The sequence below is a fragment of the Sarcophilus harrisii genome, chromosome 3 (genome assembly GCF_902635505.1).
Source record: "Sarcophilus harrisii chromosome 3, mSarHar1.11, whole genome shotgun sequence".
Lineage (NCBI taxonomy): Eukaryota > Metazoa > Chordata > Mammalia > Dasyuromorphia > Dasyuridae > Sarcophilus > Sarcophilus harrisii.
The window spans coordinates 589410940-589428224 of NC_045428.1; the positions used below are offsets into that span (position 1 = coordinate 589410940).

Here is a 17285-nt window from a genome sequence, read left to right on the forward strand (position 1 = left end):
CTCCTGGCTTGACACTTTGGTATGCTGGCCCATTTGAATTATGCCAACTGAAAAAGTTTTACCAGGTCTCTTCTCCCTTTCCTTCCCCATAGGTCACAGCAGGAAGTCTCCTGGAAGGATCCTACTCCTGAACAGCTCTCAAGCACTGCTGCTACTGCTGCTGCTTTGTTTGTTATGATTCTTGTGCCCCATGTTGGGCGCCATTTGTTCCTGAAGCCTCCTGTTAGTGGCTGCTGTTGATCTACTTCTAACCATCAGAATACATGCTTTAATGTGAGTAGATGATAACAATACAAGGAGACTGAGAGGCAGTTGCAATCTCTGATCTTCCTTCTTTTCTCATTTACCTCCAATTTATTTCATTCCAAATTCACAAGCAACATCTGTGTCAATAAAAGCTGATTTACAATTGCTTCAGGCATGTAATGATTCATAGTTGTGGGGGCTTTCGGGCGATCTGACCTGTCCCTTCCCACATAATCCTTAACAATTCCCCCTTTTTGTTTTGTTTCCATTGCTTCAAGCAACAGGTTATTTCAGCCTTCTAGACAAACTCCATGATCTCTTTAAAGATGAAAAATGATAACTGATCAGGCTCTGATGTGTAATTGGACATGCAATGTATGAAACTTGTTTTGCAGTATACATATTTTGTACATCCATTGCGAATAGACAAAGAACTGAGTCTAAATTGTAAAGGAAAAAGAAAGCAGAAACAATCGCTTTGGGAAATTACAGTATTATTTTAATAATTTTAAGCTTCTCCCAGAAAAAAAGGCTTCCCAAATCAGTAACATTTATATTTTTATAAGGAGTGCAAAACAGTTTACATACATTGATTCGATTCTCCCAAAAACTTTGTGAATAAAGTATTACAAGTATTATTAGCTCTATTTTATACATGAGAGAACTGATGCAGAGAGAAATTGAATAATTTGCTGTAGTTCACACAGATTCACAGAGGGGAAGATATTTGGCCAAAGTGTCATTGGGTAGAGGGGCAGCTCAATGGCAGTGGATAGAGGACCGGCCCTGAAGTCAGGCTGACCTAAGTTCAGCTCCAGCCTCACACACTTAACATTTCCTACCTGTGTGGGCTATTCACTTAACCTCAATCGTCTCTGTAAAAAGAGAAAAGTTCATTAAGAGTCTTGGATAGAGGAAAGATGTGGAGGAAATTGATAGGGTAAGAAAGGGGAGAAGGAGGAAGCTGAGAGTAAAAGAGTGGAGGGGAGACAGAGGAAAAAGGGAGAGGTGCGATGAAGGAGGAGTGCCAGCATAGGAAGATCCAAGGGAGAAAGAAGAGAAGAAAAAGGCGGGGTATGGGCAGGGGCATGGTGGAAGTCTGAAAGGGGAAGATGAGCCGGGAAGAGGCCGCGAGGAGGGAAGATGCGCCCCAACCCGGGTGAGCAAAAGAGTTGTTGCTTTTGTGGAACGACTTGTAGGCTGCCTCCCTCAGGCTGGACCTTGCTCTTTCCCTTTCCCTTTTCCGGTACCCGCCCTTCTGACCTGCAGACACCTGGTCCCGCCCCTTTTGCAGCGGGATTTTTGGAATCCGTTTCCATTTTTCATACATCGGCGGAATCTCCGGCTTGGCCGCTTAAAAGTGCAGGGATGAAGCCGTCTCCGGAGACACTTGCAACCTCATCTCTCCAAGGCCATGATGGTGCCGCAGACTCTGCCGCTGCTGCTTTCTGCCCTGATGTCAGGGGCGATTTCGAAGTCCCTGGCCCCGCCTCCCAGCAGCCTTCTCCCCAAGAGGAGCTGCCAGATCAGCCACTTCAAGTCTCTTTCGCCTCGGGAGCTGGAAACCTTCAAGGTGGCCAAGGACGCCTACCTACGTTCCTAGAGGGCTTTTTGTACTCCACTCCTGCCACCTCGCACTTCCCCGGGGTTCTAACCTCGATCTCTTTTACTGTGCTCCAATACTCATCTCTCGCACTTAGGTCTAACCTTCATCCTTCCTTCTTGATCTCTGTCCCTTTCTCTGTTTCTAACCTCCGTCCTACATCGCAAGGAGCTAAAATGGTCACAAGTCTTTAACGTCTTCCTCTTCATCCCCTCAAGGAGAAGACCATGCTTCAGACGGAGAGGAAATGTAGCTCCAGATTCTTCCACAGAAACTGGGACCTTCGGCAGCTGCCGGTAAGAAGGGGCGCTCCCCACCTGTCAGTCCCACATCACCTTTCTCCAAAATCTGTCGCATCCCCATTTCTCTCCCCCATCTGTCGGTCCTCCCCGGTCTCCTTCCCCTGTTCCCTTCATCAGCCTCTCCCTCACAACGCCTCTCATCTCTCCCCTCACAGGTGTCAGTTCGGCCCGTGGTCTTACAGGCTGAGCTGAAATTGACTCTGGAGGTCTTGAAAGCCGTAACCAAGCCTGAGTTGGACAGCGTTCTGGCTCAGCCCCTACAAACGCTCAGCCACATCCACCAAGAGATCCAAAGCTGTGTGAGTACTGGAGGATGGGCGGGGCCCCCCTGGACCAATGGGCATGGAGCTGTTCCCTGTCTCTCAGGTGCCTGGGGCCCTTGCAGTGAGACTGAGAGGCTGCAATACTTGGATCCCCCTCCCCCCACCCATCAAATGCCTGGGTTCCCTTCCCTTTTGTCAAGTCCACACTCTCCCTACACAGGTTACTTCCCAGACCTCTAAAGAACACAGGCTTCCAGGCCGCCTGAAGAATTGGCTGAACAAGCTCAGTGAGGCCAGAAAGGTGAGTTAGAATAGCTTCATATCTATTGATGGCACCCAGCTATGGAAGGGAGGAGTCAGAGGGAACCCCAGAGTCTGGGCAGCTAGAGGCTCTGTCTCCTTCTGAGGGAGGAACAGGACCCAGAATTCCCCAGAGTACCCTTATCCCTGTGTCTCTTGCCTTCAGGAGCCTCAAAATTGCCTAGAAGCATCCATCATGCTCAATCTCTTCCGACTCCTGACCCAAGACCTCCGATGTGTAGCCTATGGGGACCTCTGTTGAAGATCCAGACCCAGCTTGCGGTCTGAGACTGAACTTTTGCACTCCAAACTTTATTTATGGACCAACACCCTTCTAATTTATTCATTCCCTCCGCCCCCAACACTCACATATTTATATGCCAGAGGATTGTTTTGTACTTTTGTATTTTTTTCTATATTTTGTTAAATAAATAAGAAAACACAAAACAATTGAAAGCCTGTGTGTTGCTTTGTAGCTGTTTTCTGTGTGACTCTTTGTGGGTATAAACAAATGTGGTTGTGGGTTTCTGTGTGTAGCTTGGAGAAGGTGAGAATGGGGATTTGTGGGATTGTGTGTGTAACTGTAGATCTGTACATGACTGTGAACAGGTAGGGTTGTGAATATGTGAATGCAATTGTGGGTCTGTGTAATAGTGTATATAGTGTATATAGTATATGTAATAGAGGGCAGTGCATGGTTGTGAGCAGGTGGGATTGTGAGTCTGTCTATGTGTGTGTGCAGTTGTAGGTTTGTGTATGGCTGTAAGCTAGTGAGATTGTGGGTTTGTATGTGTGGGTATAAGTGGGACTATAGGATATGTGATGACCTGGATCTCAGTGTGGGTGCAGTCTGGATCTACTTTGACCTTGCTTGTGGGCTCCACTTTGCTGGGAAGGTAGTACCTGGGCTGGAAAATTAGATTGCATTTAATATTGTCTCTAGTCAACCCCTACGGCCTGATTCTGAGTAAGCTCCTTGGACCTAGGTGATAGGGATCAGGAATCAATGTGTCCTCTTAGAGGAGCCAGCTGCATGCTGGGGTTGGGAGACCATTAGACATAAGGAGATTTCTTGATTCATTGTCCTCCCTTGGGAAAGAAGACAGTCCATGGAATTTATGCATCTTGCCTCACTTGCCTATGGTATTTACACACTAATTTGGTTCTTGCTCTTCTCCACTAAGATCAATTGAAGATGCAGCATAAAGTAAGGGGCAGGGAGAGCAGAAAACAGGGTGTCTACACAACAGGGTAGTAGCACGATTCTTGAAGAGACTGGGGGGCCCTGAAAACAACATCAAATTCAATTCTTTTCCATTGAGAGGTGATGGATTTTCTCTTTCTGTATTGTTTATTCGCTTCTACAGGTCTTTAGCATTTTATGTGTGTTTTCTACATGATCAAATACAAGTTGCCTTATTCCTAAAATTCATATTAAACAATAAATATCTGTAGGAGTTGGGGGCTCTATTATCTAGATACACTTAGAGAAACTGAGTCATATGCTATGATTTATTTTGGAGTTTTTCCTGGATGAATTCCATATGTGTATGTGGGGAAGATGAAAGGAAAGATATTGACTTTTTTGGAGTCCTTCAGATTAGAAATATTTCATGTGAGTTTATAAATTTCATGGGGGAGTGAGGAAGGGATTCACAATTTACAAATACACATAAAGATTAAATTATTTAAGATTAGGAATAATATGATGGGCAATCCCCAAATATAAAATGGATGGAGGCACATATTGACCCAGATAATAACAGATTCTTATAGAAGTTTAGCCTGTAGTAAATCAAATTTGTAAATCTATAAACCACTTGAGTCTGCAAACGTCTGATCTATTTGCCAAGTGGAGAGATGTGGTAGCTAAGGGCAGTACCAATTTTACAATTTGATAAAACTGTAAGATGGTAGGGAAGAGTGTGAGCAGTTATCAACTAAGGAAACAGTGAGAAGCAGAGAAATTTCGAGAAAGCTTGGCAAGATCTTGGCAACTAAAAATATTCATCCTGAGGATATTTAAAGATGAAAGTGGAAATAACAAAAGATTGAAGTTGAGAAAGAGAAATAAATAGTTTCATGTAACACCTGTAGACTGTGTGTGACACTTAGTGAATACTCCATGTGTCAAGTGGTCCACAGCAGCTGTATAAGAAGTCAAAGTCATCAATTTGAGTGTCATCATCTTGAAACCCACAGGAAATCAGTATCCCTTGATTCATTGGGGGGGAGGAAGAAGACAGCATATTTGAATTGTCCACCAGATGGTGTTATATTCAAGTCACCAACCAAGTGGTCTCATCAGGTTCTCTTTGGCACCAAGACTCCCCCACCCCACCAAACAGTCTGGCTCTAAATAAATGGGGAAGTAAGCCAAAACAAAACGTGACCAAAAGAATATCTATTCTGACCAGGTTCAAAATTTAGATTAGAGGATTATGAAATATTAGAAACATTAAAATATTAATCTATTGGTCCTCACAGAGCTCCACGTCCCCCAACACTTCATCTGATCTTTATCAGTTGAAACAACCTCTTTTTTCTCAATTCATAAGACTATAGCCACATAACAAAAAATGTAGGAAAAGGTTCAGTGTGCTTGCTTGGAGTATTTTTAACCCCAAACTTATCCCCAAACTTCCTTTTCCTTGCCTTATTGCCATTTTCTTTTGAGTTATCAGAGGGACAATTTCAAAACACCTGTACTCTAACCCTGCAGGTCATGAAAAAAACCAAGTGTATATTTGGGTGAAATTTTGGGGAGGGGAGTTGTATGTCTGAAACCCCACCTCAGGTACAGAACTAAGATCAGTGGAAGATTTGGAAAGAGAAGGTGGTAGATGGGTGTACCTCTCCTTCCCAACCAAAGGGATTTTCAAAAGCTTAACCTTCTAGCCACTAGTCTACCATTACCACGGGTCTTGATTGTTCCAACTGCTGCTGTTGTCCAATCTGGTGGTCCGGCTCTCCCAGGACAGTCCTGATTACAGCAAGTCCCTACAAGCTGCCCTGCTCCCCACATCTTCAAAGGGTATGAGGAAATCTCTCTTGAGATCAAAGGGGGACACAAGGGAGAAAATTAATTTTAGGCAAAAGCAACAGTCTCCCTTCCCTTTTCCAATGTTAATATTTACTTCTTATCATGGAGCTCTAATTCAATATGGGTAATCCCCATAGCACTGTAATGATGTTTCCCCACACTCATGGGCATGTGAGCCCATTTTTTTAGTGAGCAATGCTCCTCCCTCTTTTCTATCCTCAAACAGTCAAATCCAAAGCCACTGTGTGGGGCACAGGTTAAATCTTTTCACTATCAAGGATAGTAGACATGCTATATCTGGCCTCTAATAGCATAGTCCCAGATGTGCAAAGAGAGCAAATAGAAATAGCAAAGAAGAAAACAGAGTTGTGGGCTAGAGGCAACCCAGTTATGAAGATGTTAAAAGGATATTCACAGAGTATGTGAACCCAAGGGCGCCATTTGGTTTGGGAGCCTCCTGTTAGTGGCTGCTGAGGATCTACTTCCCCATTTTTTGTTTTATGGGGACAATTATTTTCCCCCAACAGAATGGTCAGTATGTTTGTCCAGTAATGTTGAGGGTTGTTATCTGAGTCTGAATGTTGAGGAATGCAAAGAGCACTGTCAAAGTCTTTCTGTTCTATTCTTCTGGATGGTTGCAGAGTGAGACACTATAGTAGGTATTGAATCTTGTGACATGTCATGGAGGCAAACTTTTTGACAAATGGAGAAATAGAGGTGTATTCAGAAGAGGCATTTTTCAGAAGTCTCTCAGCAGTCTCCTGGCTTGACTCTTTGGTGTGTTGGCCCATTATAATTACCCCAACTGAAAAAGTCTTACCAGGTTCCTTCTCCTTTTCCTCCCCAGAGGTTACAGCAGGAATTCTCCCAGGACGATCCCATTCACAAACAGCTCTCAAGCACTGCTGCTGATACTGCTGCTTTGTTTCTTGTGATTCTTGTGCCCCATGTTGAGCGCCATTTGTGCCTGAAGCCTCCTGGTAGTGGCTGCTGGGGATCTACTTCTGACATCAGAATAGATGCTTTCATGTGGGTGGATGATATCAATACAAGGACAACGAGAGGCAAGTTCAATCTCTGATCTCCCTCCTTTTCTCTTTTGCCTCCAATTTATTTCATTCCCAATCCATAAACAACATCTGTGTCAATAAAAGCTGATATGCAATTGTTCAGGCTTCTTAGGATTCACAGTTGTGGGGGCTTTCTGGAGAATTGACCTGGCCCTTCCCACTTAGGCACAATCCTTAACAATTTCCTTTTTTTGTTTTGTTTCCATTGCTTCAAGCAACAGGTTATTTTAGCTTTCTAGATAAATTCCATGGTCTCTTCAAAGATGAAGCATGATAACTGGTCAGGCTGTGATGTGTAATTGGACATACAATGTATGAAACTTGTCTTGCAGTATACATATTTTGTACATCCATTGCGAATAGACAAAGAGCTGGGTCAATAATTGTAAAGGAAAAAGAAAGCAGAAACAACCACTTTGGGAAATTACAGTATTATTTTAATAACTTTGAGCTTCTCCTAGAAACAAAGGCTCTCAAGAACAGTAACATTTAGATGTTTATAAGGAGTGCAAAACAATTTACATACATTGATTTGATTCTCCCCAAAACTTTGTGAATAAAGTGTTACAAGTATTATTAGCTCCATTTTATACATGAGAGAACTAAAGCAGAGAGAAATTGAATAATTTGCTCTAGTTCACACAGATTCACAGAGGGGACGATATTTGGCTAAAGAGTCATGGAGTAGAGGGGCAGCTCAATGGCAGTGGATAGAGCACTATCCCTGAAGTCAGGATGATCTGAGTTGAGTCCAGCCTCACACACTTAACGCTTCCTACCTATTTGGGTAAGTCAATTAACCCCCATTGCTTGTGTAAAAAATCGAAAGTTAAGAGTCTTGGGAAGAACAAAGGAAAGATTTGGAGGAAATTGATAGGGTAAGAAAGAGGAGAAGGAGGAAGCTGAGAGTAAAATATTGGAGGGGAGACAGAGGAAAAAGGGAGAGATTGGCTGGAGAGATCCAAGGGAGAAAGCAGGGAAGAAAAAGGGGGTGGTTATGGGAAGGGACAGCGTGGCCTGGAGGAGGGAAGATGCGCCCCAAGCGGGGCGAGCTCAAGAGCTGCTGGTTTTGTGGAACACCTTGCTGGCTGCCTCCCTTAGGCTGGACCTTGCTCTTTCTATTTCCCTTTCCCGGTACCCGCCCTTCTTACCTGCAGACACCTGGCCCCGCCCCTTTCGCAGCGGGATTTTTTGAATCTGTTTCCATTTTTCACACATCAGGGGAATCTCCGGCTTGGCCGCTTAAAAGTGCAGGGATGAAGCCGTCTCCAGAGACACTTGCAACCTCATCTCTCCAAGGCCATGATGGTTCCGCAGGCTCTCCCGCTGCTGCTTTCTGCCCTGATGTCAGGGGCGATTTCGAAGTCCCTGGCCCCGACTCTCAGCAGCCTTTCCCCCAAGAGGAGCTGCCAGATCAGCCAGTTCAAGTCTCTTTCGCCTCGGGAACTGGAAACCTTCAAGGTGGCCAAGGATGCCTACGTAAGTTCCTGGAGGGCTTTTGTACTCCACTCCTGCTACCTCCCACTTCCCAGGGGTCTAACATCGATCTCTTTTACTGTGCTCCAATACTCATCTCTCGCACTTAGGTCTAACCTTCATCCTTCCTTCTTGAGCTCTGTCCCTTTCTCTGTTTCGAACCTCCGTCCTACACCACAAGGACCTAGAAGGGTCACAAGCCTTTAACGTCTTCCTCTTCATCCCCTCAAGGAGAAGATCATGCTTCAGACGGAGAGGAAATGTAGCTCCAGGTTCTTCCACAGGAACTGGGACCTTCGGCAGCTGCCGGTAAGAAGGGGCGCTCCCCACCTCTCAGTCCCACATCACCTTTCTCCAAAATCTGTCGCATCCCCATTTCTCTACCCCATCTGTCGGTCCTCCCCCGTCTCCTTCCCCTGTCCCCTTCATCAGCCTCTCCCTCACAACGCCTCTCATCTCTCCCCTCACAGGTGTCAGTTCGGCCCGTGGTCTTACAGGCTGAGCTGAAATTGACTCTGGAGGTCTTGAAAGCCGTAACCAAGCCTGAGTTGAACAGCGTTCTGGCTCAGCCCCTGCAAACGCTCAGCCACATCCACCAAGAGATCCAAAGCTGTGTGAGTACTGGAGGATGGGCGGGACTCCCCTGGACAGATGGGCATGGAGCTGTTCCCTGTCTCTCAGGTGCCTGGGGCCCTTGCAGTAAGGCTGAGAGGCTGCAATAGTTGGATCTCCCCTCCCCCCACCCATCAAATGCCTGGGTTCCCTTCGCTTTTATCAAGTCCACTCTCTCCCTACACAGGTTACTTCCCAGACCTCTAAAGAACACAGGCTTCCAGGCCGCCTGAAGAATTGGCTGAACAAGCTCAGTGAGGCCAGAAAGGTGAGTTAGAATAGCTTCATATCTATTGATGGCACCCAGCTATGGAAGGGAGGAGTCAGAGGGAACCCCAGAGTCTGGGCACCTAGAGGCTCTGTCTCCTTCTGAGGGAGGAGCAGGACTCAGAATTCCCCAGAGTACCCTAATCCCTGTGTCTCTTGCCTTCAGGAGCCTCAAAATTGCCTAGAAGCATCCATCATGCTCAATCTCTTCCGACTCCTGACCCAAGACCTCCGATGTGTAGCCTATGGGGACCTCTGTTGAAGATCCAGACCCATCTTGCGGTCTGAGACTGAACCTTTGCACTTCAAACCTTTATTTATGGACCAACACCCTTCTAATTTATTCATTCCCTCCGCCCCCAACACTCACATATTTATATGCCAGAGGATCGTTTTGTACTTTTGTATTTTTTTCTATATTTTCTTAAATAAATAAGAAAACACACAAAACAATTAAAAGCCTGTCTGTTGCTTTGTAGCTGTTTTCCATGTGACTCTTTGTGGTTATAAGCAAATGTGGTTGTGGGTTTCTGTGTGTAGCTTGGAGAAGGTGAGATTGTGGATTTTGGGGTTTATGTGTGTAATTGTTGGTCTGTATATGACTTTGTACAGGTAGGGTTGTGAATATGTGAATGCAATTGTGGGTCTGTGTAATAGTGTATATAGTGTATATAGTATATGTAATAGAGGGCAGTGCATGGTTGTGAGCAGGTGGGATTATGAGTCTGTCTATATGTGTATGTGTACTTGTAGGTTGGGGTATGGCTGTGAGTTGGGTGGGATTGTGAGTCTGTCTATGTGTGTGTGCAGTTGTAGGTTTGTGTATGGCTGTAAGCTAGTGAGATTGTGGGTTTGTATGTGTGGGTATAAGTGGGACTATAGGATATGTGATGACCTGGATCTCAGTGTGGGTGCAGTCTGGATCTACTTTGACCTTGCTTGTGGGCTCCACTTTGCTGGGAAGGTAGTACCTGGACTGGAAAATTAGATTGCATTGAATATTGTCTCTAGTCAACCCATACGGCCTGATTCTGAGTAAGCTCCTTGGACCTAGGTGATAGGGATCAGGAATCAATGTGTCCTCTTAGAAGAGCCAGCTGCATGCTGGGGTTGGGAGACCATTAGACATAAGGAGATTTCTTGATTCATTGTCCTCCCTTGGGAAAGAAGACAGTCCATGGAATTTATGCATCTTGCCTCACTTGCCTATGGTATTTACACACTAATTTGGTTCTTGCTCTTCTCCACTAAGATCAATTGAAGATGCAGCATAAAGTAAGGGGCAGGGAGAGCAGAAAACAGGGTGTCTACACAACAGGATAGTAGCACAATTCTTGAAGAGATTGGGGGGGCCCTGAAAACAACATCAAATTCAATTCTTTTCCATTGAGAGGTGATGGATTTTCTGTTTCTGTATTGGTTTATTCACTTTTACATCTTTAGCATCTTATGTGACTTTTCTACATGATCAAATACAAGTTGCCTCATCCCTAAAGTTCTCATTATACATTAAATATCTGTATGAGTTGGGGGCTCTATTACCTAAATTTAGATAAATTGAGTCATGGGCTGTGATTTATTTTGGAGTTTTTTCTGGATTAATGCCAGATGTATGTGTGGGGAAGATGAAAGGAAAGAAACTAACTTCTTTTGATTCCTTCAGATTAGGAATCTTTCATGTGAGTTTATAATTTGCATGGGGGAGTGAGGAAGGGGTTCACAAGTTGCAAATACACATTAAGATTAAATTATTTAAGATTAGGAAAAAAATACGATGACCAATCAAAGCAGTGTTGTCCATTTGAAAGAGTTATTGACAGCCCCAAATAGAAAATGGATGGGCGAACAGATATTGACCCAGGTAATAGCAGATTCTTACAGAAGTTTAGTCTGTGGAAATCAAAGGGTTCTCTAAACTACTTGAGTCATCAAATGTCTGATGTATTTGCCAAGTGGAGAGATGTGATAGCTAAGGGCAGTACCAATTTTACATTATAAAACTGTCAGATGGTAAGGAAGTGTTTGAGCTGTATCAACTCAGGAAACAGTGAGAAGAAGAGAAATTTGGAGAAAGCTTGGCAAGATCTTGGCAACTAAAAACATTCATCCTGAGGAAATTTAAAGATGAAAGTGGAAATAACAAAAGATTAAAGTTGAGAAAGAGAAGTCAATATTTTCATGAAACACCCGTGGGCAGTACATGACACTTGATGAGTACTCCATGTGTCAACTGGGCCACAGCAGCTGTGTAAGAAGTCCACGTCTTCAATTTAAGTGTCATCATCTTGAAATCCACAGAAAATCAGTATCCCTTGATTCATTGCGGGGGAGGGAGAGGACGGCACATTTGAATTGTCCACCAGATGGTGCTATATTCAAGTCACCAACCAAGTGGTCTCCTCAGGGTCTCTGGCACCAAACTTCCCCCACCCCACCACGCAGTCTGGCTCTAAACAAATGGGCAAGTGAGCCAAAACAAAACTTGATGAAAAGAAAATCTATTCTGACCAGGTTCTGAATGGAGGTTAGAGGGTTATGAAATACTAAAAACATTAAAATATGAAATGATCGCCACAGAACTCAAAGTCCCCCAACACTTCATCTGGTCTTTATCAGTTGAAACAACCTCTTTTCTCTCAATTCATAAGACTATAGCCACATAACAAAAAATGTAAGAAAAAGGGTTCAGTGTGCTTACTTGGAGTATTTTTTAACCCCAAACCTATCACCAAACTTCCTTTTCCTTGCCTTATTGCCATTTTGTTTTTGAATTATCAGAGGGACAATTTCAAAACACCTGTACTCTGACCTTGCAGGTAATGAAAAAAGAACAAGTGTATCTTTGTGGGAAATTTTGGGGAAGGGAGTTTTATGTCTGAAACCCCACCACAGGTACAGAACTAAGATCAGTGGAAGATTTGGAAAGAGAAGGTGTTAGATGGATGTACCTCTCTTTCCCAACCAAAGGGATTTTCAAAAGCTGAACCTTCTACCCACTAGTCTACCATTATTACGGGTCTTGATTGTTCCAACTGCTGTTGTTGTCCAATCTGGTGGTGCCAGCTCTTCCAGGACAGTCCTGATTACAGCAAGTCCCTACATGCTGCCCCATTCCCCACATCTTCAAAGGGTATGAAGAAATCTCTCTTGAGATCAAAGGGGACACAAGGGAGAAAATTAATTTTAGGCAAAAGCAACAGTCTCCCTTCCCTTTTCCAATGTTAGTCTTTACTTCTTGTCATGGAGCTCTAATTCAACAAGATATTATCCCACAGCACTCTAATGATGTTTCCCCACACTCATGGGCATGTGAGCCCATTTTTTGGTGAGCAATGCTCCTCCCTCTTTTCTATCCTCAAACAGTCAAACCCAAAGGCACTGTGTGGGGCACAGGTTAAATCTTTTCACTATCAAGGGTAGTAGACATGCTATATCTGGCCTCTAACAGCATAGTCCCAGACCTGCTAAGAGAGCAAATGGAAATAGCAAAGAAAACAGAGTTGTGGGCTAGAGGTAACCCAGTTATAAAATTTTTGAAAGGATATTCCCAGAGTTTGTGAACCCAAGGGCACCATTTGGTTTGGGAGCCTCCTGTTAGTGGCTGCTGAGGATCTACTTCCCCATTTTTTGTTTTATGGGGACAATTATTTTCCCCCAACAGAATGGTCAGTATGTTTGTCCAGGAATGTTGAGGGCTGTTATCTGAGTCTGAATGTTGAGGAATGCAAAAAGCACTGTCCAAGTCTTTCTCTTCTATTCTTCTGGATGATTGTAGAATGAGACACTATAGTAGGTACTGAATCTTGTGAGATGTCATGGATGCAAACTTTTTGACAAATGGAGAAATAGAGTTGTATTCAGAACAGGCTTTTTCCATAAGTCTCTCAGAACTCTCCGGGCGTGACATTTTGGTGTGCTGGCCCATTTTAATTACCCCAACTGAAAAAGTATTACCAAGTTTCTTCTCATTTTCCTCCCCCCAGGTTACAGCAGGAATTCTCCCAGGAGGATCCCATTCACAAACAGCTCTCAAGCACTGATGATGATGCTGCTTCTTTGTTTCTTATTATTCTTGTGCCCCATGTTGGGCGCCATTTGTTCCTGAACCCTCCTGTTAGTGGCTGCTGGGGATCTACTTCTGACATCAGAATAGATGCTTTCATGTGAGTGGATGATATCAATACAAGGACACTGAGAAGTAGGTGCAATCTCTGATCTCCCTCCTTTTCTCTTTTGCCTCCAATTTATTTCATTCCCAATCCACTAACAACATCTGTGTCAATAAAAGCTGATATGCAATTGCTTCAGGTATGTTAGGATTCACAGTTGTGGGGGCTTTCTGGAGAACTGACCTGCCCCTTCCCACTTAGGCACAATCCTTAAAAATTTCCTGTTTTTTGTTTTGTTTCCATTGCTTCAAGCAACAGGTTATTTTAGCTTTCTAGATAAATTCCATGGTCTCTTCAAAGATGAAGCATGATAACTGGTCAGGCTGTGATGTGTAATTGGACATACAATGTATGAAACTTGTCTTGCAGTATACATATTTTGTACATCCATTGCGAATAGACAAAGAGCTGGGTCAATAATTGTAAAGGAAAAAGAAAGCAGAAACAATCACTTTGGGAAATTACAGTATTATCTTAATAACTTTGAGCTTCTCCCACAAACAATGGCTCTCAAGAACAGTAATATTTATATGTTTATAAGGAGTGCAAAACACTTTATGTACATCGACTTGATTCTCCCCATAACTTTGTGAATCAAAAATTGCAACTATTATTAGCTCCATTACATGAGAGTACTAAAGCAGAGAGAAATTGAATAATTTGCTCTAGTTCACACAGATTCACAGAGGGGACAATATTTGACTGAATAGTCATGTGGTAGAGGGGCAGCTCAATGGCAGTGGATAGAGCACCAGCCCTGAAGTCAGGATGATCTGAGTTGACATCCAGCCTCACACACTTAACACTTCCTACCTATTTGGGCAAGTCAATTAACCCCCGTTTCTTGTGTAAAAAAATCAAAAGTTAATTGTCTTGGGCAGAGCAAAGGAAAGATTTGGAGGAAATTGATAGGGTAAGAAAGGGGAGAAAGAGGAAGCTGAGAGTAAAATATTGGAGGGGAGACAGAGGAAAAAGGGATAGATGGGCTGAAGAGAGGTCCCCAAGGGAGATAGAAGGTAAGAAAAAGGGGGTTATGGGAAGGGACAGGGTGGCCGCGAGGAGGGAAGATGCGCCCCAAGCGGGGCGAGCCCAAGAGCTGCTGCTTTTGTGGAATTACTTGCAGGCTGCCTCCCTTAGGCTGGACCTTGCTCTTTCCATTTCCCTTTCCCGGTACCCGCCCTTCTTACCTGCAGACACCTGGCCCCGCCCCTTTCGCAGCGGGATTTTTGGAATCTGTTTCCATTTTTCACACATCAGGGGAATCTCCGGCTTGGCCGCTTAAAAGTGCAGGGATGAAGCCGTCTCCAGAGACACTTGCAACCTCTTCTCTCCAAGGCCATGATGGTTCCGCAGGCTCTCCCGCTGCTGCTTTCTGCTCTGATGTCAGGGGCGATTTCGAAGTCCCTGGCCCCGACTCCCAGCAGTCTTTCCCCGGAGAGGAGCTGCCAGATCAGCCAGTTCAAGTCTCTTTCGCCTCGGGAGCTGGAAACCTTCAAGGTGGCCAAGGATGCCTACGTAAGTTCCTGGAGGGCTTTTGTACTCCACTCCTGCCACCTCGCACTTCCCAGGGATCTAACGTCGATCTCTTTTACTGTGCTCCAATACTCATCTCTCGCACTTAGGTCTAACCTTCATCCTTCCTTCTTGAGCTCTGTCCCTTTCTCTGTTTCGAACCTCCGTCCTACACCACAAGGACCTAGAAGGGTCACAAAACTTTAACGTCTTCCTCTTCATCCCCTCAAGGAGAAAGCCATGCTTCAGACGGAGAGAAAATGTAGCTCCAGGTTCTTCCACAGGAACTGGGACCTTCGGCAGCTGCCGGTAAGAAGGGGCGCTCCCCACCTGTCAGTCCCACATCACCTTTCTCCAAAATCTGTCGCATCCCCATTTCTCTCCCCGTTCTGTCGGTCCTCCCCCGTCTCCTTCCCCTGTTCCCTTCATCAGCCTCTCCCTCACAACGCTCCATCTCTCCCCTCACAGGTGTCAGTTCGGCCCGTGGTCTTACAGGCTGAGCTGAAATTGACCCTGGAGGTCTTGAAAGCCGTAACCAAGCCCGAGTTGGACAGCGTTCTGGCTCAGCCCCTACAAACGCTCAGCCACATCCACCAAGAGATCCAAAGCTGTGTGAGTATTGAAGGGTGGGCGGTGCTTCCCTAGACCAATGGGCATGGAGCTGTTCCCTGTCTCTCAGTTGCCTGGGGCCCTTGCAGTGAGACTGAGAGGCTGCAATACTTGGATCTCCCCTCCCCCCACCCATCAAATGCCTGGGTTCCCTTCCCTTTTATCAAGTCCACTCTCTCCCTACACAGGTTACTTCCCAGACCTCTAAAGAACACAAGCTTCCAGGCCGCCTGAAGAATTGGCTGAACAAGCTCAGTGAGGCCAGAAAGGTGAGTTAGAATAGCTTCATATCTATTGATGGCACCCAGGGATGGAAGGGAGGAGTCAGAGGGGACCCCAGAGTCTGGGCACCTAGAGGCTCTGTCTCCTTCTGAGGGAGGAGCAGGACTCAGAATTCCCCAGAGTACCCTTATCCCTGTGTCTCTTGCCTTCAGGAGCCTCAAAATTGCCTAGAAGCATCCATCATGCTCAATCTCTTCCGACTCCTGACCCAAGACCTCCGATGTGTAGCCTATGGGGACCTCTGTTGAAGATCCAGACCCAGCTTGCGGTCTGAGACTGAACTTTTGCACTCCAAACTTTATTTATGGACCAGCATCCTTCTAATTTATTCATTCCTTCCACCCCCAACACTCATATACTTTATATGCCAGAGGATCGTTTTGTACTTTTGTATTTTTTTTCTATATTTTTTTAAATAAATAAGAAAACACACAAAACAATTGAAAGCCTGTGTGTCACTTTGTAGCTGTTTTCTGTGTGACTCTTTGTGGGTATAAGCAAATGTGGTTGTGGGTTTTTTTGTGTAGCTTGGAGAAGGTGAGATTGTGGATTTGTGGGTTTATGTGTGTAATTGTAGATCTGTATATGACTTTGTACAGGTAGCGTTGTGAATATGTGAATGCAGTTGTGGGTCTGTGTATATAGTCAGAGGGTTGTGCATGGTTGTGACCAGGTAGGATTGTGAGTCTGTCTATATGTGTGTGTGTACTTGTAGGTTTGGGTATGGCTATGAGTTGGTGGGATTGTAAGTCTCTCTATGTGTGTGTGTGTGTAGTTGTAGGTTTGTGTTTGGATGTAAGCTGGTGAGATTGTGGGTTTGTATGTGTGGGTATAAGTCTCAAGCACTGCTGCTACTGCTGCTGCTTTGTTTGTTATGATTCTTGTGCCCCATGTTTGGGCGCCATTTTGTTCCTGAAGCCTCCTGTTAGTGGCTGCTGTTGATCTACTTCTAACCATCAGAATACATGCTTTAATGTGAGTAGATGATAACAATACAAGGAGACTGAGAGGCAGTTGCAATCTCTGATCTTCCTTCTTTTCTCATTTACCTCCAATTTATTTCATTCCAAATTCACAAGCAACATCTGTGTCAATAAAAGCTGATTTACAATTGCTTCAGGCATGTAATGATTCATAGTTGTGGGGGCTTTCGGGCGATCTGACCTGTCCCTTCCCACATAATCCTTAACAATTCCCCCTTTTTGTTTTGTTTCCATTGCTTCAAGCAACAGGTTATTTCAGCCTTCTAGACAAACTCCATGATCTCTTTAAAGATGAAAAATGATAACTGATCAGGCTCTGATGTGTAATTGGACATGCAATGTATGAAACTTGTTTTGCAGTATACATATTTTGTACATCCATTGCGAATAGACAAAGAACTGAGTCTAAATTGTAAAGGAAAAAGAAAGCAGAAACAATCGCTTTGGGAAATTACAGTATTATTTTAATAATTTTAAGCTTCTCCCAGAAAAAAAGGCTTCCCAAATCAGTAACATTTATATTTTTATAAGGAGTGCAAAACAGTTTA

At 44.4% G+C, this 17285-nt stretch overlaps 3 protein-coding genes across 3 annotated transcripts; all 3 read left to right on the forward strand.

Moving 5' to 3' along the window:
* The first annotated feature begins 1663 nt into the window (after positions 1-1663).
* On the forward strand, positions 1664-3002 carry LOC116422648 (interferon lambda-2-like). Its single transcript, XM_031961604.1, has 5 exons — positions 1664-1837; positions 2068-2145; positions 2307-2450; positions 2635-2701; positions 2881-3002. Exons 1-5 carry the CDS (start codon positions 1664-1666, stop codon positions 3000-3002), a joined length of 585 nt encoding a protein of 194 aa, XP_031817464.1.
* A 5130-nt stretch (positions 3003-8132) lies between these two features.
* Positions 8133-9445, forward strand: LOC116422649 (interferon lambda-3-like). The gene is made up of 5 exons (XM_031961605.1): positions 8133-8306; positions 8535-8612; positions 8774-8917; positions 9103-9183; positions 9349-9445. The coding sequence occupies exons 1-5, from the start codon at positions 8133-8135 to the stop codon at positions 9442-9444; spliced, it is 573 nt and encodes a 190-aa protein (XP_031817465.1). The 3' UTR covers position 9445.
* A 5247-nt stretch (positions 9446-14692) lies between these two features.
* On the forward strand, positions 14693-16006 carry LOC100914299 (interferon lambda-2-like). Its single transcript, XM_031961606.1, has 5 exons — positions 14693-14866; positions 15095-15172; positions 15332-15475; positions 15661-15741; positions 15907-16006. Exons 1-5 carry the CDS (start codon positions 14693-14695, stop codon positions 16000-16002), a joined length of 573 nt encoding a protein of 190 aa, XP_031817466.1. The 3' UTR covers positions 16003-16006.
* Positions 16007-17285: the final 1279 nt, after the last annotated feature.